At 28.9% G+C, this 27561-nt stretch overlaps 1 protein-coding gene across 1 annotated transcript; it reads left to right on the top strand.

The window, feature by feature from the left end:
* The first annotated feature begins 23358 nt into the window (after positions 1-23358).
* LOC135949244 (uncharacterized) lies at positions 23359-26672 on the top strand. Its single transcript, XM_065498745.1, has 9 exons — positions 23359-23840; positions 23974-24308; positions 24376-24596; positions 24656-24772; positions 24842-25129; positions 25303-25492; positions 25565-25789; positions 25905-26132; positions 26331-26672. Exons 1-9 carry the CDS (start codon positions 23467-23469, stop codon positions 26486-26488), a joined length of 2136 nt encoding a protein of 711 aa, XP_065354817.1. The 5' UTR covers positions 23359-23466; the 3' UTR covers positions 26489-26672.
* The last annotated feature ends 889 nt before the right edge of the window (positions 26673-27561 follow it).

Genomic DNA, 27561 nt, shown 5'->3' with positions numbered 1-27561 from the left:
TTATTTTTTTGTTTCAATTTAACGATCTAAAAAACATTTTATTTGATATTTTTTGTTCATTTGACACAAAAGTCCAAACTACAAATAAAATGTGCAACCTCTAAATTGTATACAATTTTATTAAAATGTTCAGCATTTTGGTTTTTAGCTGACGAAGAATAATTTAAGATCTTGTTAGGAGCATCGAAAGTCTAAAAATGCTTAAGAAGGGCCACCCTAGTTTGTATAAATACATATAAGTCAATGTGTACAGTGTCGGGCAAAACGCACTGGACAAAAATAGCTTCTATTCTATTATAATTAGTTTTTAAAGCAAAAAATATGTGTTACGAAAAGTTCCAACCTTGATTTGACTAAAAAAACAGACACCGGATTTTAATACAATACTTTTATAACCAATTTTTTATTTTTTTTAGATCAAAAAACAAAAATTTGTGTTCAAAAAATAATAATTATCCATGAAGTTTTTATATAATTATCGTTTTCATCGTATGAACAAAACCATTAGGGGATTCAAACGGTCTCCTAATAGGTCGTATTGTCATAATGTCATAAAATATTTGTTTAGTTTAAATAAATTTTTGTTGGGTTTCAAACAAACAAGTTATAAACTAATAAGACTTTTAGAACTATGTTTATTGGTTTGAAGTAAAATAACACTTTTGTTGTTTGCAGCACAACAAGAATTTGTTTAAACTAAAAAAATATTTTACGACATTATGACAATACGACCTAATAGCAGACCGTTTGAATCCCCCAAATATCAAATTCTAAATTATGTAGTAATACAAAGTTTTTCTATGTTTTGTAATAAAAGATTTTTACAATTATAAACAAATGTTACAAAATTAGTAAATTTAGTAGTTTTATAAAAAATGGTATAATTTTGCAATTAAGAGTATATTTTGTCCAATATGTTTTGAGCGATACTTTAAGTGTAAATGTGTGTTTGTAAAGGAAACACAAAGCTTTAATACCGTACAAACAGAAAACTGTAGAAAAAACCATGGAATAAAAGCAAGAAAGACTATCAAATGAGAAAACATTACACTACACATGCAGACGTTTTGCACACACACACTCACACATGCAGCAAACAGCGGCAGTTAGACAGGCCGACACAAACACTGACACACATACAACATAACAGCACCACCGTGCTGTTTTAAATATTTAACATACGTGTGTGTGTGTGTGTGAGTGTTTTCTTTTTTTCTGAACAAACAAATAGACATTAAAAAACAAAAAGCATTTTTCTGTATTTGCGGTTGCTTAAATGGAACAAGGACTTGTTTTTTTTAATATTTAAAAGAAACACATTCACATACACACTCACATACACACATCAACAGCGGCAACTAAAAACGTAGATGAGCGTCCGGCTTATTTAAATCCAAAGCAAAATGTAAGCCAAGGCATTGTCATTTGTATTTCAGCAAACATTTTTTTAATTCATTTAAATTTTTCTATTCATTTTTCTCTTAATTTTAGTTGTATAGACAAAATATCTTTTGATTTTTCTGCTGTTGTTTTTTGTCTGCTCTTTATGCTTTACAAATTTAATTAAATATTTAATATAGAAGAAGAAAAAAACTTCTGACTTTTTGTTTTGAGCATTTTAAATTATTTACATACGAATATATAATATTTGTGTATGTTTATAGTGGGCTTTTTCAATTGCGTTTATTAATTAATTCCATTAAATGTTTAAAATTAAACATGTTTGACAATTGAAACAAAAATGCAATTGTTTAACTTAAATGGGTATTCACGTCACTTGCACTATCAATAAATGGAAACAAGATGATTATACTTCACGGCTTACGAATGTCGCGTTCTTTTAATATTGTGGCAATATTTCGTTTGGAATATACTCAATATTTATACCAAGATTATTCTCTTGGTGTTATAATTACAATTAATTAGCATAGAGGCATCTAAAAACAAGACATTCAATAGACATTTCCACAGATAAGAATGCCGCACTCGTACGTCTTTGAAGTAAAAGAAAACTAAAGAAATCCATTTTTCGATATAGGAGAATACGAGTAAATGAAATCAAAAGTAAGCATATAACGTTTGCACTTACACGCTGAAAAAATATAGTTCTGCATGTTTACTGTAACCATTTAAAAAATGTTACTACTTTTTTAACAATATTATAGTCACAGTAACTATTTAAATGATTGTGATAACTGTAATATGTTCAAAAACGCGACAAAAAATATAGCTTGATTTTGCAAATACAAAAAACTGCGAGTTTGAACATAATTTTTTGAAACTAAAGTAGAATGATATGTCTTTCTAATGCTACATATCATGTTGAAATATTTGTATTCACATTTTTACATTACACATTTCCTTTTTTTCCCTTTTGTGTACAAAGGTTCTTTTAAATAATTCAACAAAAGCTTCGTATTAAATATTTATTATAATTTCACTAACTTCAACTCTTTAAATTAGTCCATTGGTAATTCAATTGCTGCCTTTATATTTTTGGTCTTTTGTTTTTCTTTAACTTATATGAGTGATTTTATGTCAAGTGAACCATTGACATAGAATTTTTTTTTCTAAATCAAAAACTTTTTTGACTTTTTTTCAAAAAGAGCCCTTTTTTACTAAAAATAAAGATTCGATCGTTTCCTTTACGAGCATTTTGGTCGCTTAGTGGGATGCGAGTGGGATATCTATAAAAATATATGTTTTATAACTCAAGACATAAATTTTTTTACTTTTTTTTGGCAAAATCAAACTTTTTTCAAATTGGACCCTTTTTTAAAATATTTTTTTTTCTCGAAAGAAAGCATAGATCCCTTCCTTTAAGAGCTTTTTGGTCGTTTAGTGGGATTCGAGTGGGATATATATCAAAATAAGTGTTTTGTAACTCAAGATATAAAATTTGTAATAATGTTACGAAATTGTACTTGAATTCAAATATAACGATTTTAAGGGATGATTTAAAAGTAGCATAATGCTTTCAAATAACAGTGCTGTAATGGCAGACTGTAACATATCTGTGGGCATTGTTAAATAAAAGCTTTCAGTTGATTTGATCGTAAGTTGGCAACGCTGTATTCGAATATTCAGTTAAAGAACATTGTAGAAAGTACACCACAGATGGCGTATGATCTAGAATATTCGAACTTTGACAGTTAAAGAGCTTTCTAGATGGTAATGCAGTGTTATAAATAGTGGCAGAGGTTGCAGTCGTGAGTGAGTTGATCAGAGACGCTTCTCGAAGAAACATCATCTAAGTGCCTTAAAGTGTGTTGTGTTTTTTTCAAGTAAATTCGTGTACATTATAAATTGTGTCTGTAATTCTGAGAATTTATAAACGTGTATAAGTAAACATTGAGTGACTATTTAATTCTGCTGTTGTTGTACATTTTAAATAAATAAAGAGTTGTTACAATTTTTAAACTACTAAACGGTTTTTATTTGCAATCAAAAGTATCCGGTTTATTTAAATGAAATAAACCAAACGTTTTGAAAAGGTTAAAATGTAACAATAAGTTAAAAAAGTTTTTGATTTCAGATGAAAATTTTTTTTTCGAAATATTTAAGAAATAACTATCTAAACTATTTGGGACACATTTTGCTAAGAACAATAGGTAATAAGTTACATGGGTGAGAAAAAACACCAGTTTGGCCTCTAAAGCTGAATTCACCCATTAGTTTCTGAAACATTTTTTGTTCGGAACATTTTTTTTTATATGTTGTTTGAGGTTCTATTTTTGAGAGAGACTTCAAACTACATATAAAAAAAAATTGTTCCGAACAAAAAATGTTTCAGAAACTCATGGGTGAATTCAGCTTAACTCAGAGAGTTCTCAACCGATCTTGTTACTGAATTACTATCCAATATGATTAACCTTGGTGCAAATTTCATCCCGATTGATTTCAAAAATTGGTTCACTTGACATGAAATTCCCCATATGTTTTTCTCTTTACAAAATTACATCAATAACTCAGAGAAACAAAATTGACATTTTGATTTGGTGCCGCTGAAAATGTTTTTGATAAAACATGTATGGGACATTAGAGTGACAATCAGTTGTATGGAAAAAAATTTTTGTTAAAATTTTGAAGAGTGCCGGGTGGAATATTGTGACACTAGGCCTAAAAGTTAAGTACTGAAAATTTGAGCCAAATCGGTCAACGATTTCTGGACGCGCATCGGGGTCAAAGTTCAGATTTATGCAAAATTTTACTATTTATATGGAATAAATAGGTGAAACTCGTTAAATTTCTGCATTGTTTTCTAGAAATGTATAGATTTATTTATATTAATGAATATTACATTAAAAATTTTTTTTTGGAAGTTATCCCTGCATCTCCTTTGGGTCAAAATGACCCAAAAACTGTATTATCGCCAAAATTCGGATAATAATTTTGACATAATTTTTTCATATTTTTATTCCCTATTTTCATCTCAATAAATCCCAATGTGATGATCAAAAAATTCTGAAATTTGTTTAACAAAATTTTTAAAAATTTGAAAATGGTGATTTGAAACAGCCGTTAAAAAAAATATTTTTTTTTGGCCATACCTGCGAATAGGTTAACGGTATCCTATGTAGACAAAAACTCATACACAAGTAAATACGGATATATTTTAAATAAAAATTAGCTTTTATTTTAATTTTTCTCGGAATATGTTAATTTTTTTCCTAAATTTTTTGTTCAAGTGGCCTGAAACACGTTAATGGTCTGGCGAATTTGTAATAACTTTAACATTTTTTAACCAAATTTTTTCATTTATATCTCATTACAACGATAATTACGTACACATTTCGATTCTTTTACATTCAATTGCAAAAGTATTTATTTAATAGCAAAATTTTTAAAATATCTGAAAAATTTGCATTTTTCCGAATTTTGGCGATAATACAGTTTTTGGGTCATTTTGACCCAAAGGAGATGCAGGGTTAACTTCCAAAAAAAAATTTTTAATGTAATATTCATTAATATAAATAAATCTATACATTTCTAGAAAACAATGCAGAAATTAAACAAGTTCCACCTATTTATTCCATATAAATAGTATAATTTTGCATATATCTGAACTTTGACCTCGATGCGCGTCAAGAAATCGTTGCCCGATTTGGCTCAAATTTTCAACACTTAACATTTAGGCCTAGTGTCACAATATTCCACCCGGCACTCTTTGAAATCTAAGAAAAAAAATCGGCTGTCACTCTAATGGGACATTTCATAGTCAAAACAATCTTTAGTTTTTCTTGAGGAGCTCTTGTTTTTAAGATATCGCGGTTTTAATTTTTTTGGTTATTCTGTATTTTTTCTCTTTTTGTTTGATTATTTCATAAATGGAGACTAAAATTAAAAACGCATTTTTGTACTGGTATTCTACACAAAATTATCTTTTCTTTGACATCAATTTTGTTTATCTAAGTTTCAGGATATATTGGTGATATCGCAAGGATGTTGAAAATTAAGCTTTTTCAGTTTCATCCTTATAAGTTTGACCTATGGTAAAAGGGTTCAAATTTGTTTCACTATATACAATAAAAACATATCAATAAACTAATTTATATAAAAATATTGAAAATTCGCTGAAAATATATTAAACTATTTGGCAATAACTCAAAGTTTTACAATACTTTTCATATATATTTCGTATTAAAAAAATTATACAAATGTTCGTAACTTGAATGTTTTACTCCTGTTTTTTTTTTTTGATAAATGTAATTTCTCACTTATTTCATTCTGGCTAGTAAGATGAGATGCTGTGTTAAAAATCCTAATATGTTTTGTTACATTTGTGGCGAATATATGTTAAAAGATCAGCGAAAATCAATTGCATACACTGTTCTCCAATTGTATTTTGCTTACTTTGGTATGCAAATTCGCAACTTAGACAATTCTTGGATATATAATGTAGAAATAAATCTATATATTTGTAAAAATTTATTTTTATACCCTTCACCATGAGTGGCAAGGGTATATATAAGTTTGTCATTCCGTTTGTAATTTCTACATTTTTCATTTGCGACGCCACAAAGTATATATATTCTGAATCGTTATAGATAGCGGAGTCGATATAGCCATGTCCGTCTGTGTGTTGAAATCAACTTTCTGAAGCCCCCAAATAACTTACATACACGAATGATACATCAATATCTCCGAAATTCTTCCGGCTCAGTTGCTATTTAAAATCGAGAAAATCGGTCCACAAATGGCTGAGATATAAGGACAACCTCGATTTTTGACCTATTTTTGACCCATATCTGGATTACTAAATTATTATTATAGACAATATGGATATCTAATGATAGATATTTCAAAGACCTGTGCAACGACGTATATAAGACCATAGTAAGTTGGACCTATAATGGGTCAAAATCGGAAAAAATATATTTTAACCCGAATTTTTTTTTCATTTTAAAAAAAATTTTAAAATTAAAAAAAAAAAATTTTTAAATTAAACAAAAATTAAAAAATTTTAAAATTTAAAAAAAAAAATTTGAAAAACAATTTCGAAAAAACAATTGGAAAAAAAATTTTAATTTTGTTTACCTAAAAATATTTAAAATTTTTATTTTAAAGTATAATTTGGTGAAGGGTATATAAGATTCGGCACAGCCGAATATATGTTTTTAATAAAAATTTTAGGATATTTTAACCAAAAACGCTGTAAATAACGTAAATATAAAATTCGCAATATTTTAGAAACGTCAAATGAAGTATTTATATTGCTGTAGTTAGATTTAAATGTGTATTAGGAAATAAGACTAATGACTACCTAAAAATTTATTTATAAAAAAAATTGTTTTTTAGGATTTAAAATTTCGCGATAGTATCTAAATATTTCATTAAATTTTTAACTAATTTTTCATTTTAATTAAAAACTTTCTTGAAAGATCAGACAAATATAATGCCTTGAATGTGCAGTGCTAAATTTTTATTTAAAATTTTCATAATGCACAATTTTATTAAGGATAAAGCTAAAAGAGTCAAATTTCAACTTTCTTGAAAGATCAGACAAATATCCCAAAACATCCATTAGAATCATTATACTCAAAAGAAGCATATGTTTACGTAGACTAGTCTCATGCAAAACGTAGTTAAAATCTCGCGCACCAAAATCTCTGTTCCGCAGTGTAATTGATGATTGAACATAGTTTTCCTAGTCGTCTAGTTAGCCAACAATATATTTTATAAATCTGGATTACCTAACAGAAAAACGATGCATCACCACATATCAGATAAAAAAAGATGTTAGCATGTAAAGTAAATTATTCAAGTTAAAATGTTAAACAAATTTTTACTATCATTATCATCGATGAACAGCGATTTCAAGTGAACGTCCTATTTATTTGTGCAATTTTTTCATTAATTTCAATACAATTATCATTCAAACGTATATTTACTGTATTATTTATTCCTGCAACGTTTCACATTTGACATTTTCTTTAATGTTTATTGTCTGTAGCTGTAGCTGTGTGTAGTTAGTTGGCCAATTAAGTATTTAAAAAAAAAGGAAATTTCATTCATTCTCTCTGTGTTATTTAAAATTTTAAATATTTAAGCACAAGTATTTGAAATGAAGATTAATGTATTAAAAACAAGGAATGCTTTTGTAGTCCTTAGAATAAACAGATTTTCGCTGTATGAAACAGAAATATTTTCATGCCGCCAAAATCCCTGTTTACGCATACACATTGGAATGTTCTTTTAGAATTCACTCATTTTCTCTTTCTACTAAACTTTTATTGTGTCTCATTCCAATATAATTGTAAGGAAATTTACCACCCAATGGGGGCCTCATTTTTATGGTTGCTCCTGTGTTTGTATTTTTTAGGGGATATTTTTGTTAACGGCCAAAACATATTACAATATTTCAATGTTTGTGGGGGCAATAGTGGGTGTGTGTTAATTGCTAATTAAAATACTTGCTACGTGACTCTGGCCAAATGAAACCAAATGAAATCCGTATTTAAACAGACCAAAACAGACAACACCAAAGTATTTATTTAAATACTTTCGCACAAAATAGCCCAGTTTATACTCTAATACAGGCATACATTAACCAAAAAGACCCTTTGCCCACCATAAGAAAACTTAATGGTGGCTTCCGTCTTAATGGCTTAACTCCTTAAGGGTTCATCTCTTGGGTTCTGTTTAAATTTTAAAACTTTTGTTACAGCGTACCAAACAAATAAATCTTTCCCAATCCTACACATACAATTTAATAGGTTTTAAAAGAGCTTAATAGAATAATATTACAATTATGAGTGCTGTAGTGCTAAGGTACCCAATGGGTTATTGTTTGAGGAAGGAGGGCTCAATGATGGCTTGTTAATGCAAATAAGTAGTCATTACACACGCAAACACATCATGTTTTATTTTAATATTCATTTGCGATTTCAACATTTTGCTAATGAAAAATTATTATGATTATTAAAATAAATACAAGGGTTTTAAATGGAAAACAATAGAGCACACAATTAGGTACACAAGTAGATACTCATCATATAATCTTTAAATTGTCACTTGGTTACTAAATTTATATTTAATTGTACTTTTTTCTATTTAAAAAATAGTGTTTATCTTGAATTTTATTTTTTATTCAGTCGTGGGAAAATTTTTAATTTCTCTGTTAGCAAAACAAAAAAAAAAGGTGTTAATTAGTGTGATTTATCTTTATTGTTGGAACATTTTTATATTGTTGTTTTTAATTATTAATTCAAGTTTTTTGTTTTCCATTTAATATTTAGTTTGTTTGTTTGTTAGAATAAATATGAATTTAACAATGTGTTTATTTCATTAATTTATTTACTTGTATACAAAATAGAGCTACAGACGGACAAACTAAACAAACAAATACGATTATCAGGCTGCACGGTCGCAGATAATTAAATTCAAATGAAATAATTTTTATAATAAATCTACACTGTTAAAACTACAATCCAAATTTATTATAGGTTTAATACAAAGATCTTTTAAAATTTAAAAATTATTAAATATTTATCATCGTTAGAACTTTGATTGATCCTTGGTGTCTTGTCTTTCAGACTTTGGCGTAATTACCGAAATTTTTGCAGTAATATATTTGGCAATTTCGAATGTTATACACTCGTAGAAAAGCTTTTGTCCAGTTATATAACTGTAGTTGATTTTCAAAATGATGAAAAATTTATTTTTTCTAAAAGTGTAAATTTTAATTTTTTTTTTTTTTGGAAACTCGCAATTGTTTATCGTACATATTCATGTGTAACTAAATAGAAAATTAAACATAAATTTGTTATTGTTATTATTCTTATTTTGTTTACAGTTTTCAGCAAATAAATAATTTTTAATAAATCCACTTTATAGTCGTGTAGTAACAGTTTTTATTGCTGTATTAAAATAATACACATTTTAATAATAAAATATTAAACAAACAATAATATTTATGTTTGTTATTCTATTGTGAGCGATCTTATCAAAATGTTGTTTAATTTCACTAAATTTTAATTTTGTTTTGTAAAATTTTTTAGAAATAGTGAAATTATTTAAATATACATTTTCATACGAGTAGTTCACTCACTGACAATAAGAACGACAAAAGTGAAAAAAACCTAGTTTCTTGTAAAATGATGTGGTCTGAAATATGTCACTCTAACTTTAAAAATGATGCTATATTAGTAAACAGATTGAATCTAAATAAGTTAATTTATAGATTGGCGTCATATTGTAAAATGTAAAAATTCTTCCAAACGGCCGAATGACGACTATTCAGAAAAATATTTTTTCGACACCGATTTTTAATAATCGTGAAAATTTTTAAACAATTTGAAGACAGCGAAAAAAAAATTAGGATATAAAAGTTGGTATCGGCCAACTTAAGTAAATCTGACTGAAACTCGAGATATTGGAGGTCAAACGAATTGAGTTTTAAAAATTATTTAATACGAAAAATAAATTCGGAAAACGTAATTAATACTCAAAGAATTTTATGTAAATTTTTTTATTTTTATATTTTTATAATTTTTCACTTTTAATAGAGTTTTAGATTCTAAGACTAATGGTATAAATATTTGTTGTTGCTTTCTTTTGCTCTAGAAGTTATACAGTAATAGAATATGTTTTTTTGTTTTTTGTATGTTTCAGAGATTAAAACGCCTTCGTCCGGCCAAAAACCGGTTTTTAAAAGCCACTTTTCAACAAACCTGGGAGATAAAAATCCTTAAACCCGGCCGAAGGTCGAATACTAAGAAATAACCAAGTAAAATTTAAAAAAAAAATTTGACATGCAGACAGTTTTTCGAAAAAAGTATATATTTATCATAATTGGCATCTCAAGCCCTTTTAAATGTTATCAAAACATTTGAGATCGAATAATTATTTTTATATGATATTTAAGTTTTTCATTCCATTTGTAATTTCTACATGATTCATTTATAGCATCAACTGTATGTTGAAATCAACTTTTCGTAGTCCTTAAAGAACTTACATACGTGATTCATACATCAATATATCCGCAATATTCCCGGTTCTGTTGCTATTTAAAATCGGCCCACAAATGGTTACCTCGTTTTTTGACCAATTTTGATGTCATGATTATAGACAATATAGATATCTAATGATAGATATTTCAACGACGATCAGTTGCGCCCGTAGAACAAGTGAGGCTGCAAAAATCAAAAATTGTATTTTCCCCTAAAAAATACTGAACAAACGCTTTTGCAGTAAATTGTCCAACGATTTCAAATATGCTACTCTTATTACAATCAGATTTTTGATTCACAAGATATAGCCCTTCAAAGTTGGCTGATTTTCAGTTTTCAAAAAAACAGATAATTTTTAAGTAATTTTGTCCGCTTTCAGATACAATATATCCAAAACAATGTAACGGATCGTCATTATTTTTATACCCTTCACCTTCGTGAGAAGGGTATATATAAGTTTGTCATTCCGTTTGTAATTTCTACATTTTTCATTTTCGACCCTATAAAGTATATATATTCTGGATCCTTATAGATAGCGGAGTCGATTAAGCCATGTCCGTCTGTCTGTCTGTCCGTCTGTCTGTCTGTCTGTCTGTCTGTCTGTCTGTCTGTCTGTCTGTCTGTCTGTCTGTCTGTCTGTCTGTCTGTCTGTCTGTCTGTCTGTCTGTCTGTCTGTCTGTCTGTCTGTCTGTCTGTCTGTCTGTCTGTCTGTCTGTCTGTCTGTCTGTCTGTCTGTCTGTCTGTCTGTCTGTCTGTCTGTCTGTCTGTCTGTCTGTCTGTCTGTCTGTCTGTCTGTCTGTTGAAATCAGTTTTCTGAAGACCCCAGATATCTTCGGGATCCAAATCTTCAATAATTCTGTCAGACATGCTTTCGAGAATTTTGCTATTTAAAATCAGCAAAATCGGTCCACAAATGGCTGAGATATGAGGAAAAAACCAAGACAACCTCGATTTTTGACCTATTTTTATACCCTTCACCATGAGTGGCAAGGGTATATATAAGTTTGTCATTCCGTTTGTAATTTCCACATTTTTCATTTGCGACCCCATAAAGTATATATATTCTGGATCGTTATAGATAGCGGAATCGATATAGCCATGTCCGTCTGTCCGTCTGTCCGTCTGTCCGTCTGTCCGTCTGTCCGTCTGTCCGTCTGTGTGTTGAAATCAACTTTCCGAAGCCCCCAAATAACATACATACATGATTCATATATCAATATCTCCGGAATTCTTCCGGCTCGGTTGCTATTTAAAATCGAGAAAATCGGTCCACAAATGGCTGAGATATAAGGAAAAAACCAGGACAACCTCGATTTTTTACCTATTTTTGACCTATATTTGGATTACTAAGTCATTAATATAGACAATATGGATATCTAATGATAGATATTTCAAAGACCTTTCCATCGACGTATATAAGACCATAGTAAGTTGGACCTGGGCTGAGATATAACCAAAAAAACCAATACACAATGTATTTTGTTATTGTTTTCCATGACGTCATGCAAATATATGTATAATAACAAACAAATCTTTATTTGTATGTATGTATGTGTTTTTTTGTCAATCTTCAGCAATGCGAATTTATATACCAGGTGGTGTCGATTCTACAACAAGTACAACATTTACAAAAACCACTTGCAATTTGTTTTTGTTTATGTGGTTTAAGCTGTCAAAGTTTGCCTGTTGTTTTTGTTACTTTTACGTTTGTTGTAGCATTCGCCGCAACAATCATAGGATAATTGACAGCTCAAACATCAAAACAACATTATCAACACCACTTGGAATATAAATTCGCGTTGAGAGAGAGCTTTTTATAATGTGTTCTCAAAAGAGCAACTCTCTCACGCGTACACAGAACCAGTGTTGCTAAATATTTTTTGAAGAAAACTTTTTATTTCTAAGTACATACTAAAATTACAAAACCCAATTCGTACATATATGTAATCAAGCTGAGATAATTTATGTGAATTTAGTGTTGGAGACACTTTCAATATATTCAAATCAATCTCCCCATTTAGTGAATGAATTTGGGGACTATCATTTTGAAATCATCTTTTCAACTTAATGATATCAATTTGCCAAAAAAAACTTTTTTTAAAAAAAATAAAACTTTTTGCGTCTCAAAAACCTTGCTAAAAAGGGAAAACTTAACATATGGTAACACTGCACAGAACACATATTGTACAAAAACAACAACCACGTTGTTTGAGCACGTTGCTTTTGCGCTTATTTCATTTTTGTTGTTGTTTGTTGCTATTGTCAACAAATAATTGAGCAACGCAACCACTCCCAGCAAGGCGAATCTATAGAAGGTGACGACAGATCTACAACATGTACAAAAACAACAGGTACTTTGTTTTTGTTAAAAGATAGTCGTACTGTCAAAGTTACCTGTTGTTGTTTTTGCTTTTGGGTTTGTTGTATTTTTCCCCACAACAATCACAAGTGAAATGACAGTTCACTTGTCTAAACAAATCGCCTTGACTCCCATATTGTTATTCTATTTTTTTAGCCGTTTTTAAACATGAAAGTAAATAACAAACATTTCACAAAAAGCTTTTTGTTCGATTGTTGTGTTTAATTCTTTTAATACCCTTCATCATAAGTGGCTAGGCTATATACTTATGTATATGTAAGTTTGTTATTCCGTTTGCAATTTCTATAAAATTTTATGAAATTTCAACAGATTATGTAAACGATTCTATATTGGATTTGCTGTTACGGTTCCATATGTGTTCTCCTATTTTAAGATATACCTTTAATCTTATATACAGGGATGGAAAATTATATTTTTGTTCCGTATTAAAATACATAGTATTAAAAAATACTTTCTTCATCACCAGAGTACTTAAAATTTTAATATTACTGTAGCTTTATGTTGTAAACAGTCGTCTGTTATCACAAAATTGTCTATAGAAAGTGCTGTTGAATACGAGATTTTCTATAGAAAATGCTGTTATAATAGACAAGATTTTTAATGAAAATGCTGTTTTTCATACGATTTTCTATAGAAAATACTGTTATACACAACATGTTCAAAAAATATAGTTATAGACAAGATTTTCTACAGAAAATTATTTTATTTTCTATAGAAAAATGTTACACTCAAGATTTTCAACAGAAAATATAGTTATACTTAAGATTTTCTACAGCAAATATTGTTATACACAAGATTGTTTATAGAAAATATTGTTCTACGCAAGATTTTCTATAGCAAATATTGTTCTACGCAAGATTTTCTATAGCAAATATTGTTCTACACAAGATTTTCTATAGAAAATATTGTTCTACACAAGATTTTCTATAGAAAATATTGTTCTACACAAGATTTTCTATAGAAAATATTCTTCTACACAAGATTTTCTATAGAAAATATTGTTCTACACAAGATTTTCTATAGAAAATATTGTTCTACACAAGATTTTCTATAGAAAATATTGTTCTACACAAGATTTTCTATAGAAAATATTCTTCTACACAAGATTTTCTATAGAAAATATTGTTCTACACAAGATTTTCTCGGTTGCTATTTAAAATCGAGAAAATCGGTCCACAAATGGCTGAGATATAAGGAAAAAACCAGGACAACCTCGATTTTTTACCTATTTTTGACCTATATCTGGATTACTAAGTCATTAATATAGACAATATGGATATCTAATGATAGATATTTCAAAGACCTTTCCATCGACGTATATAAGACCATAGTAAGTTGGACCTGGGCTGAGATATAACCAAAAAAACCAATACACAATGTATTTTGTTATTGTTTTCCATGACGTCATGCAAATATATGTATAATAACAAACAAATCTTTATTTGTATGTATGTATGTGTTTTTTTGTCAATCTTCAGCAATGCGAATTTATATACCAGATTTTCTATAGAAAATATTCTTCTACACAAGATTTTCTATAGAAAATATTGTTCTACACAAGATTTTCTATAGAAAATATTGTTCTACACAAGATTTTCTATAGAAAATATTGTTCTACACAAGATTTTCTATAGAAAATATTGTTCTACACAAGATTTTCTATAGAAAATATTGTTCTACACAAGATTTTCTATAGAAAATATTGTTCTACACAAGATTTTCTATAGAAAATATTGTTCTACACAAGATTTTCTATAGAAAATATTGTTCTACACAAGATTTTCTATAGAAAATATTGTTCTACACAAGATTTTCTATAGAAAATATTGTTCTACACAAGATTTTCTATAGAAAATATTGTTCTACACAAGATTTTCTATAGAAAATATTGTTCTACACAAGATTTTCTATAGAAAATATTGTTCTACACAAGATTTTCTATAGAAAATATTGTTCTACACAAGATTTTCTATAGAAAATATTGTTCTACACAAGATTTTCTATAGAAAATATTGTTCTACACAAGATTTTCTATAGAAAATATTGTTCTACACAAGATTTTCTATAGAAAATATTGTTCTACACAAGATTTTCTATAGAAAATATTGTTCTACAAAAGATTTTCTATAGAAAATATTGTTCTACACAAGATTTTCTATAGAAAATATTGTTCTACACAAGATTTTCTATAGAAAATATTGTTCTACACAAGATTTTCTATAGAAAATATTGTTCTACCCAAGATTTTCTATAGAAAATATTGTTCTACACAAGATTTTCTATAGAAAATATTGTTCTACACAAGATTTTCTATAGAAAATATTGTTCTACACAAGATTTTCTATAGAAAATATTGTTCTACACAAGATTTTCTATAGAAAATATTGTTCTACACAAGATTTTCTATAGAAAATATTGTTCTACACAAGATTTTCTATAGAAAATATTGTTCTACACAAGATTTTCTACAGAAAATACTGTTCTACACAAGATTTTCTACAGAAAATATTGTTATACTCAAGATTTTCTACAGAAAAGATTTTGACCCATATCTTTATTATGGATATCTAATGATAGATATTTCAAAGACCTTTGCAACGACGTATATAAGACCATAGTAAGTTGGACCTACAATGGGTCAAAATCGAAAAAATAATTTTTAACCCAAATTTTTTTTTTCACTAAATTTAAAAAAAAAATTAAAAAACAATTTCGAAAAAAAAATTCCAAAAAATTAGAAATATAAAATTGAGTTTGTGTTTACCTAAAAATATTTAAAATTTTATTTTAAAGTATAATTTGGTGAAGGGTATTTAAGATTCGGCACAGTCGAATATAGCTCTCTTACTTGTTTTTCCTATATCTGGATTACTAAGACATTAATATAGACAATATGGATATCTAATGATAGATATTTCAAAGACATTTGCAACGACGTATATAAGACCATAATATGTTGGACCTACAATGGGTCAAAATCGGGAAAAAATTTTTAACCCGAATTTTTTTTTTTAAAAAAAATTTTTAAATTTAAAAAAAAAAAAAATTAAAATTTTAAATTTAAAAAAAAAAAAAAAAAAAATTTTCAAAAAATTAAAAAAACAACTGGAAAAAAAATTAAATTTTGTTTACCTAAAAATATTTAAAATTTTGAAGTATAATTTGGTGAAGGGTATATAAGATTCGGCACAGCCGAATATAGCACTCTTACTTGTTTATTCTATTTTCTATTGATAGATGTATTTATTAAGAAAATAATAAACAAATATTTTACTGGTTGCTTTGCATTTGTTCAGGTAAATCGATATTAACCAACTATCTATTTTTTCAATATTTCTCAACTTTAAAGGAAAATTAAAAAAAAACTCAATTTCTACACGCAGAGAAAAAATATAATTGGGCATGGTTACTGTAACCATTTATATAGTGTTACAAGTTTTTTAACTATATTATAGTCACAGTAACCATTTACATGATTGTGGTAACCATAATATGGTTAACTTACGATTCACATGATTGTATCAACCATATATATGGTTACAGTAAACATATATATGTTTGTGGCAACCATATTTATGATGAATAATTTTATCATAATATGTTGTTCTCAGATTATGATAAGCCTTAAGCCGAGAGCACCATAATATGATAAGTCCTTCATCATATAAATGGTTATCACAAACATATATATGTTTACTGTAACCATATATATGGTTGAGACAATCATGTGAATCGTAAGTTAACCATATTATGGTTACCACAATCATGTAAATGGTTACTGTGACTATAATATAGTTAAAAAACTTGTAACAATATTGAAATGGTTACAGTAACCATGCCCAACTATATTTTTTCTCTGCGTGTATATTTGACATATTTTCAAAATAAGTTCTTTGATTATTCCTTTACCTAATGCAAAAAATTCCAGCTGCCCGTTCTTGCCCCATTTTTTGCTAGAGGTAAAATTTCCAAAAATAACACATGACCGTGAAAAATCAACCAAAAATTTTTTTTTTAATCTTTTCTGGAATAATTGTAAATCATAAAAGCTTTTAAAAAGAAACATAAAAAATTAAAAAATTTTAAAAAATATTTTATTTTACTTCTCATAAATTTCAACTTTGCTAATCCACCTGAAAGGCCTAGAACCATTTTTAAACGCTCATTTCATAGGATGATCAATTATCTATCATATGCTAAGTTTTTTGATTATCTCATTTGGTTCAAAAGTTATGATTTTTGTAACAAAAAAAAAAAAACAAATGGCGCCACTGTGCGACGTATGTATATAACACTATAGTAATTCGGTCCTATAATGTGTCAAAATCGTGTAAAATATTTTTTAACCCGAGTTTTTTTACCAACAATTTTCTACTTCTTTATTATTAAACATTAAAATGTTACGTTCTTGCACTTGCGAGCCAAATGTTTAATTGTAGTAAGAAATATTTCCACAGAAGGGATTTAAATTAATTCCAAAAAATAAAATTACTTTGTTTTTTCTATAAATTGTAATTATGCAGTTTTTTTTAAAGAATTCAGTCACAAAGGAAATTTTAGTAAAAAACATATATTAATGAAATGAGATTACTCTCATTCCCATGACAGACTTTTCTACATACCGGTATGACCCGAGTTACTCAACCAAAGGCTTTCAACTCCAGCTATATCCAATATAAAAATTTTCACAGTTGAGTTAACATGCGTGAACTTGATTTGAGACTTGTATTAAAATTTACCTATGGTGGGTACAGAAAATTCAGCACAGGCTAATATTTTCAACATATTTTCTTTGTTCTTTCAAATCTTGTTTCATATTCTTTATTAGTTCAGTTTAATCACTGCTACTTTTTCTATACCATCCAATTATGATGATTTTCCTGTTCTATTGTATTTCTAAAACAACTTATTGGAGTGAAAATATTTATCACAAACGATTCTGTTGAAAAGCCTTCGTGGCATTTGCAATAATTACTGTAGAAAAACCTTCATGGCATTTGTAATAATTTCTGGAAATTTTATTTAGTTATGTAAATATTCAGCCATAATACAATTTTACTACTATGGCAACTAATTTGTCAGACAATTTAAATGTATTTAGTTTTTCTGACATCTATTGTTAAAACTGGACATTCATCAATTAATTTTTTTTTTTGATTTTTCATTCATAAACATGAAAATTAAACCAATTGAAAAATTATGAATAAAATTTTAATAGGTTGGTTTTAAACAAAAAACAAATAATTAAATGTGTAATTTGATGATAAGTTAAATTCTGTTAGAAACATTTTGAAACGTATAAATGTATAATTTGAGAGGATTGAAATTAAATTCTGCTTCTAAAATTCTAAAAGTGATTCGTTAATAAGGTCTCAAAGTTATGTCGTGACAGAGATGTTTAATGTTTTGTCCATATTTTCGGCTTCTATTCATAGTATAAATAAGAATGAAATGTTATAGAAAATTGATACTTTTAGGAAAGTGGTAGGGTATTTAAATTTCGTACTTGCCTCATTATATAGCTCCCCTACTTGACTTCTTTCTATGCAATGTTTATGGCACAGTTTTATTTATTTTACAAATTATTCCACAATTTATTTTATTTTCATTTTGCTTTCAATTGCAAAACACACACACATCCAAACACACAGCAAAAATATTTATTAACAATTTAAACGTGTCATCGTTTTAATTGTGTTAAAAATGTTAAAATGAAGAGATACAAAAAAACTAAATAAATAAATAAAAATTGTATTTATTTCTGTAGTGGTTGGTTGGTGTTTTGATATTTAACTATTTAAAATAATACTCTGGCTCTGCATACAATGTGGCATTGTTAACAATTGGCATTAATCTTTATATTAATTGTTTTATTGTTATTTAACGGTTTTCAATTCATTTAAATAAAATATGTATGGATATGAATAGTTATAGTATAACACGCACTCAGTGGTATACACTGAGAGAAAATGAAGGACTATTTCTAAAGTTTGAAGATTAATGTTGTGGAATACTATTCACTAAATTAAATTAAAATTAATTGTTTTGTTGAGTAGTTACTTTTTTTAAGTGTTTTATTTTTCCAAGTCTTTTCGTATGCATTTGACAAATGCAATTTGGTTGCTTTTTTTTATTATCTATTTAACAAAAACAATTTCGTATTTTTTATTATTATTGTTTTCGTTTATTTGTTTTTTAGCTAAAAGTGCAATATTCACTTTATTTCCAACCAATATTATTTTCCGTTTTTTATGAATGCTTTATAAGAGTGTTGTGGAAAAAATAATACAATTCGAATGGGAATAAAAACAAGTTCTCATAGCAACACTGACACGTACTATTCTTATATTCTCCTTATCAGCGATATAAAACTGTCAACATTGTGCGAGCGAAATCATACTCAAATAAATACACGCTTTATTCCTTTTGCCTTTTTATTAATATACATTATCCTGCTTGTTTAAATGATTCGTAAAAATTTCTGCAAACTTTTTTTTATTACTTAGAAGTAGTTTTGTAAGGATTTTCATGCAATTTGATATATAATTTCATATTTGGAAAATCGACGACTAGCTTAGAGTTATAATGGTTTTTAAACCCTTTTCTTATTTGCCATTTGTAACCAGTTTCTATCACTCGTCTCGAACTATATGTAAAAATGACTGCAAACTTTTTGCATTACTAAGAAGTAGTTTAGTAAGAATTTTCATGTAATTGATATATAATTTCGTATTTGGAAATTGGTCAACTAGCATGGAGTTTAAATGATTTTTAAGACCTTTTCTCATTTGCTACTTGTACCAAATTATATCACACCCTGTCCTCGAACTATATGTAGAATAATGTATCCTCACAAATCCTTGTTTGTGATTTTGTATTTTTATATATATTTATGGTGCCTTTAAAACAAAAAATTTACAAAAATATACTTGTCACACAAAAATTGTAACAAATAAAACTTTTTAAAATTAATCACATTTACTTTGCTTTTATAATAACAAAATGAAAAATATTTTTTCATTCGTTTTTTGAATTTGAATTATTAAAGAATTTTTTTTATAAAATATAAATATATTGTTGGTCATTTTATTTTAAAAACTAATTACGTGCCAACAAATTGGTGACCCCGCATTTTAAAGATTTTATGTAATAAGGATGTCAACTTCCGAAGACGATTTTTCTACCATCAAATTCTCCTCATATGGAAATTTCAAGAGTCGCAGTAAAAGCACCACCATTTTGGCGTTCAGATCCATTGCTTTGGTTTAAACAAATGGAATCGCAGTTTATAATGGCTGGTGTTACTCAAGACGCAACGAAATTTCACACAATTGTGGCATCAATAGAAAGCAACATTCTCGAGAAAGTGCAAGACATCATAATCAACCCTCCGGCTGCAAACATGTATGAAACCTTGAAAGCAAAACTCATCAGTTCATTTTCCGACTCTGAAGATAAGCGTCTCAAGAAACTTTTGACAGAAGTCGAATTATCGGATAGAAAATCATCCGATTTGTTAAGTCAAATGCGTTCCTTAGCTCAAGGTAGAGTATCGGATGATATTTTAAAACAACTTTGGGTTAACTAACAAATGATTTTTTTAACATTATTTAAAAAAAAATATGTAAATTTTGTTGTTATCATGGGGAAATTAGATTGAATTGAATTTTTTGCTCTTAGATACTTTTAATAACATTTTCTCTTTAATATTTATTGTTTACAATAACATTAAGAGAGGACAAAGTACGATAAACTGTAAATTCTAACTTTGATTTTGTCGCGTTCTTGAACTTAAATCATCATTTGCTATAAGCATTCCGAAAACGTTCTAATCAAGTAACTGACAATCTTAATTGAAATCAGAATTTTGTAGCTCTAACTAAAAAAAGTTACTGCTACATTTTATATTGATTTTAAAAGCATGTCGCGTTTACTAAAAACAAATGTTTTTATTAGTTCATCATACATATTTAGTTTGGAAACAAGTTGCAAAAGAAAATGGAAAGCAACAATAGGGTTCTTAAGAAACATTTAAAAAAATCCTCTAAATTATAAGGAATATTTTGATGAATCATCTAAGAAGACATCCTGAAGGGATATTGAAATTGATAAAAGCAAATAGCAAGATGCTGAAAATTGTGAAAAACATAGCATAAAGGAAAATTATTCTGAAAAAAGTTTGAGTGTTAAACCTTAAACAGCAATGAAATCAGAAAACGCATTATAGAGTTAAAGTTATTGAATTACTATATTAAAATTATGTCGAACCAATAAACTAACTCGTATTTTTTATGATATATGAGCGGACCATTTATCGAAATAAACGAAAATCTGGGCTTACAAAAAAAAAAAAAAACACGTGTTGGGGTCTTTCTATATTAATGTATAGGATTCTATAATTGAAACAAAAAGTCGACATTTTAGTTTTTTAAAAAGTGGACTTTTCGAACTTTCGACTTTTGGTAATTTATGAAAAGTCTACTTTTTGGATAAATCGACTTTTTTTCGACTTTTCAACATTTTTAGATTTTTTTCAACTTTTTACCATTTCATGTAAAAAATACATGGTTTCTACATTTATTGATGCTCTTTTTGTAATGTTTAGCAATAAAAATGAAATGTATCAAGGCAATCTAGATTTCAATTTATAAAATAGTAAACAAATTTACATTACTAATTTGTCGTCTTTATTATTAAACACTTTCCTAAATGTTTCCGCAATTCGAGTATGTACGATATGTCTAAGAACTTTTAGTTTTTATAGAAAAATGTTAGAAGAATTTTCTGTATAAAAATGCTTTGTTTTATAAACATTTACTTAGTATTTAATTTAGAAAACAGTAGAAAAATTCAAGTGTACCAAATTGCAATAGTTTTAGTATAATGTTGCAATTAAATATTTTTTTAACAATATAAAAAGTCGACTTTTACCGACTATTCGATTTTTTTCAACTGTTATCGACTATTTGACTTTTTAGATAAAATAATCCATCTGCAAAATACATCGGTCTGCGATCAATCATATTTCAGACCAAAATTCGATTACTTATATAAAAAATCACAATAGCTTAAATCGATAATAACTTGGCCAATAAGCTTTTAATCAAGAAAAAGAGCTTGATCTGTGATCACTTATATTTCTGACCAAAAATCGATTTTTTATATAAAAACTCACAATATCTGAAATCGCTAATAACTTCACCTATAAGCGTTTGATTAAACGCTAATATGCGATCACTCAAATTTCTGATCAAAAATCGATTTTTTATATAAAAACTCACAATATCTAAAATCGCTTATAACTTGGACAGGACAATATCTGTCGGGTCAGCTAGTCATTAATATATTGGAAACAACAAAACGACTAAACCTACCATTCGCACCTAATATAGTGATACTAAAATGCTTACGAAAAATAAATTTTAACAAATTGACCAAAAAAAAGGTTTCTTTACCAATAACTTTCTTTACCAATAACGGTTATTGTATAATAAATTTCACAGTTTCTTATTGGTAGATTTTTGGAAATATTTTTAATTCAGACTTATTCACCCTAACCACAAAAGGCTTAAAGTCGATTTTAAGTCCTATTATTTAAAATTTCGTACCATAAAACAAATTTCAAATATTTAAAATGTCTTTTTATTATTTTAAATAAGCTTTTTGTTTTGAACTTTTTTGTGTTCCTAATATTTTTAAATTTACAGTAACTGACATATATTTTCATTTATTTGAATGTATGTATGTGTTGGAAGAAGTTTTGAAAGCTTTTTTAAAATATTTCTTATGGTACGAAAAAAAACAAAAGTTCTATTTTAAAATAAAGTCGACTTTAACAAAAATTAACTTTAAAATTTCTTTTATGGTTAGTGTAATCGTTTTTTGTTTTTTTTTTCATTAAAAATTTGTATGATGAAAATTTTTTATCCAAATTACATTTGTCTTTAGATGGCTTTACAAAATATTTGATAATTTTATGAACTAAAACACAAATCTGTGCCTCAGTTTTGCCACTTATGAAAACGCGAATGTAAACATTAGAGCTGCTTGTAAAATAATAAAAATCTGTAAATTATTTTACGATTGGAAAATATAAAACTGTCTAGTCTGCTACGTGTATGTAAATGTATATATGAACACACGACTGCATTCCGGAGTACTTGGGAGTGTGTGAATAAGTGCATTTATATTTTATGAATGATTAAAATTACAACAATAGTGACGTTTTTCTACACCATGATGAATGCAAATCTATGCATATGAATTGTTTTCATTTCAATACATTTCCCTTTATTATTGTTTTTTATTTAATTTTTTATAAATCTAAACCAAAGCCAGTTGCTCTGATTGCTCCAATTTAGTTGTAAACAATATTTGCTCTTTGTTTTTAATGTAAGCTAATTTGTCTCTAGTATTTTCCAAGAATTTACATTTCCACTGGCTTTTTCGTATCTTTTGTTCGAGTGCAAGATGAGAGAGAGCTAAAACTTAAGCACAAACTTTCAAATCAAATCATTTATAAGTTACTCAGCCAGAAGGCAATCAAGTTTTTAAACGTTCAATTCGTGGCTGTAGAAGTATAAAAGCACTACACGGTATTAAAAGCAAAAAAAGAAGAAAGAAAATAAAAGGAAAATGTTAATTTTTCTAAATCAGAAATTATGTCGAAGTGCTGTTGCATTGATTGGCATTACCATTGTAATCGACAGTTGTTTCCTGTGTGTTCAAGGCATCCTCGATGATGCAGACAACAACAACAACAACTTGAATCTAATTGATGCAACCTTTGCATCAGCAACCACATCTAATGAATTCTCGAATCAAGAGGATAATGAAGTATTTACTACCACTACAGATGCAACGGAAGCTGGTGTGAAACCTGAAGCGTTTACTTCTTACTTGAATATTTCTCAGTATCCTGGCGAACTCTGCAGTCGTGTCTGTGTGAGTGGCCAACGACGTGTGTGTTACTTTGAATTCACTCTAGAATACTATCAAGCCATGGGAGTGTAAGTTTTTTTAATTTCTTTTTTTTGTTGCCTCTGACTTTTAATTGGTTAAAGCAAATTGCAAAAACCAAGAAAAATTAAAAACTCTAAACAAGTTAAACATTTGGAAATTTGTTCTGTACAATTCAATTAGTGCGTGTGGCAAGTGTGCCAAAGGTATTGAGGAGGATTGCAACAATCCGCAGTGTATTGTAGGTGATGGTGTGGAAAAGGGCGTAATGAGTATTAATCGCCAAATACCAGGACCAGCTATACAAGTGTGCAAAGATGATTTACTCATCGTGGATGTGCACAATCATGCTCATGGCTCTGCAGCTGCTCTGCATTGGCATGGTTTGCATATGCTGGAGACACCTTATAAGGACGGAGTGCCCTTCTTGACCCAGTGTCCCATACCCTTTGCCAATACATTCCGCTATCAGTTCTCTGCCACTGAGGCGGGAACACAATTTTATCACTCACATGCGGGTGGGTCACTACAAAGCAACTTTTAAGTCAATTTTTATTAATTAAACATGTTGCTTAATAAATTTAGGTCATCACAAGGTGAATGGTCAATATGGCGCTTTAATAGTTAGACAACCTGAATTAACAGAACCCTTTAGTCCTTTGTATGACTATGATCTACCAGAACATCATATTTTAATATCGGACTGGATGCATTCTTATGCCGAACAATATTTCCCCGGTCTTCCCAGTTCTATGGGCATATATCCGGACTCGGTGTTAATCAATGGTCGAGGAGTGTATACTAATGTGAGTTTGCGTTTTCTTCAAGAAACTTCTTACTTTAATTTAATTATTTATGTTTTTAGCCCAAAACTAAACAACAAACCAAAATACCACCAACTGTTTATTATGTCACACCCGGCAAACGTTATCGCTTCCGTTTAATCAATTCTATTAGTCATGCTTGTCCCTTTCAAATGCAGGTTAGTTGATTGTTAGAGGCCACAAGCACTTGCCAATAAAAACTACAAATACTTTTTGCTTTTTTTTAGATTGAGCAACACAATTTGACCATAATTGCTTCGGATTCATACAATGTACTGCCACGACCATTTGATACTTTAGTATCAAACTCTGGCGAACGTTACGATTTCATTTTGGAAGCAAACCATACCAAGGGTGACTTTTGGTTACGTGTAAGGGGCTTGGGTGTGTGTTCCATAAATCCCACTGAATCATTCGCTTTGATTAGATATGAATCGAATGATATTGCGAACTGGCAGGGAGATTTACAACGTCCTCCATTGCCTAAATATGAAGATCGTTATCCTGCTGGCATAGTTAGTATAAATATTTCAAATATCGGGAACCGAAAGTTATTTGGTTTAATTTCACTATTGGATGTGTTCTTTTCTTAAAAAAAGTATACTTTAAATTAAACAATAACTTTCATATATTTCAATCTGCCTGGCAAATACATATTTTGTTTTAAATAGTGTTATTCTTTTTCAAGTATTTAAATCATCCAAATGCTTCCTGCTGGGGTGGTGTCAATGATCATTGCGTTACCGAATTGACTGCCTTGGAAGAGGACGTGGAGTTGCGCAATGCCATGCCAGATCATAAATTCTTTTTAGCCTTTCACAATTATCCAGTGCCAAATAAGGAAATCTTTAAACCGGGTCAATATAACCATTTCTCAAGTAAGATTTTACATATGTAATTGCCAGGAACTCTTAATCTATCTGCTGTATTTTTTTTTCATGGAAATGTAGATCTCAACTCAAATTTAACCATAGTGGGTGCCATTAATAATCTTAGTTTGGTATTTCCTGATTATCCACCTCTCACCCAGCCCAGAGACATTGATGAGTCTCAGTTTTGCGATGATCTCAATTGGCCGGCAAGGTGTGCCGGCAACCGTTTGTGTCCCTGCATACATCGCCTGCAGGTTAAACTCAACAGCATTGTGGAATTGATTATAGTGGATGAAAGTGAAAGTAAATCGCTTTTGAAATTAACTAAATGACAATTTTTTTTTTAACAGACGCTTTACGTGTCATATTTTCTCTCTCCGTCTTTCTTAACTGGATTTACTTTTGCATGCTGCTGTAGATGTAGGTCGTATGCATCATCCATTTCATTTGCATGGTTATCGATTTATGGTCACTGGTTTGGGACAACATCCGGATGGCGTGCCCATGAGTATACAACGGGCTAAGCAAATGGAACGTAACCGCATGTTGCCAAGAGATTATTTTAATGCTCGTCCTCCATTTAAAGACACAGTATCAATACCCAGTCGTGGTTATGCAGTCATACGCTTTAGAGCAGCGAATCCTGGTACGTTGAAATGATAACATACACTCACACACACACTGCACACATAACTGTAACTGTAAATGTACAGCTGTGGTTGTGGCATCATCATCATCGTCTACATACAACGACAACATCGTCAACGCCATCCTTCTCATCATCATAAGTGATTTACATTTTTAAAACGACTATTAATTTGTCTTCAATTTCCATTTTCCATAGGTTTCTGGTTAATGCACTGCCATTATGAATGGCATTTGGCCATTGGAATGGGTCTCATTATGCAGGTTGGCACCCCTCGACAAATGGTTAATGCACCCCCCAACTTTCCTCGCTGTGGTAATTATGCGCCACGCGTAAGAAGGCCCAGGTTTCTATAGTTTCAACGAATTGTAATTTTCATCATTTCTTCTTCTGTATTTCAACGAATTCTTTATTAAATTTATTTTGTGCTAAAAGTAACAAAATCCTCTTGCTACCCTTTTACTTTTAAATAAGATATGCACAAAGAAAAAATACAATAAAAAAATATTTTTCAAGCACAACCAACAGCAACAAAACAAACAGCAGTTTTCGTATAAGAGTATAATGTAATTGTTGCATGTGCAAACAAGCAACAAACCCGCATTAAAAATGGCATTTTTCAATTTAGTTTCCTTTTCTTTTTACTTCTTTCGTTTTGTATTTATTCTTCTGTGGTCCCTTGAATTCAGGAGCGATGCAGTTTTCTAATAGAATGTAATCATTGGCATAGCTAGAACCAGTTTAACTTAAATTTGCCAAATTCATTTCTTAAGGGTCGTAATGTATGCGATGGGTTGTTAGTAGAGTCTTATATCCATCAATATTTGCTCATATAGGGGTTATATGGGGGGTAGGATCAATTATGGACCGATCCTCACAAATGATGGTACAAAAATGCTACGATGGAAAAAAACTTGGAAAACGGCCTAGCGTGGGTTATAGGTATTGCTGAGTACATTACAAATTGTATCTAAAAATTTCAGAAACACCCTCAAATTCTGAAGTTATTCTGAAAAACCCGTTTTCAGTGATGTTCGTCGACTTATCGACCTGTAGCATAGTCAGTTTTTGTCCGACTTTAAATTCTTTAACGGGTTTGGAAAGAAAACTGATTACGCTTTAAAATGTCTTGCATTTTTTGATACATTTTTAAGTTATAAGTATTGTTTTTGTTAAGGATATCTAAAAGAAAAACAAAACTTATCAACATTTTTGATTTTAGTCGCTTTTCATTGGTTATTTTGTTATGAAAGTTTATAAAAATGTATACCAATATATATACGAAATTTAGTTCTTAACAAAACATGGTTTTAATTATTCAAATCGGATGAAAATTCTGAAAGTTATTCAACTTTTAATTAACACCATTTTTAGTATTTTCCCCCCAGCGCATATAAATAAAAATAAACAAAAACTATAGAAAAAAAAA

Source organism: Calliphora vicina, chromosome 1, assembly GCF_958450345.1.
Source record: "Calliphora vicina chromosome 1, idCalVici1.1, whole genome shotgun sequence".
Lineage (NCBI taxonomy): Eukaryota > Metazoa > Arthropoda > Insecta > Diptera > Calliphoridae > Calliphora > Calliphora vicina.
This window is presented reverse-complemented; position numbering and strand designations above follow the sequence as displayed.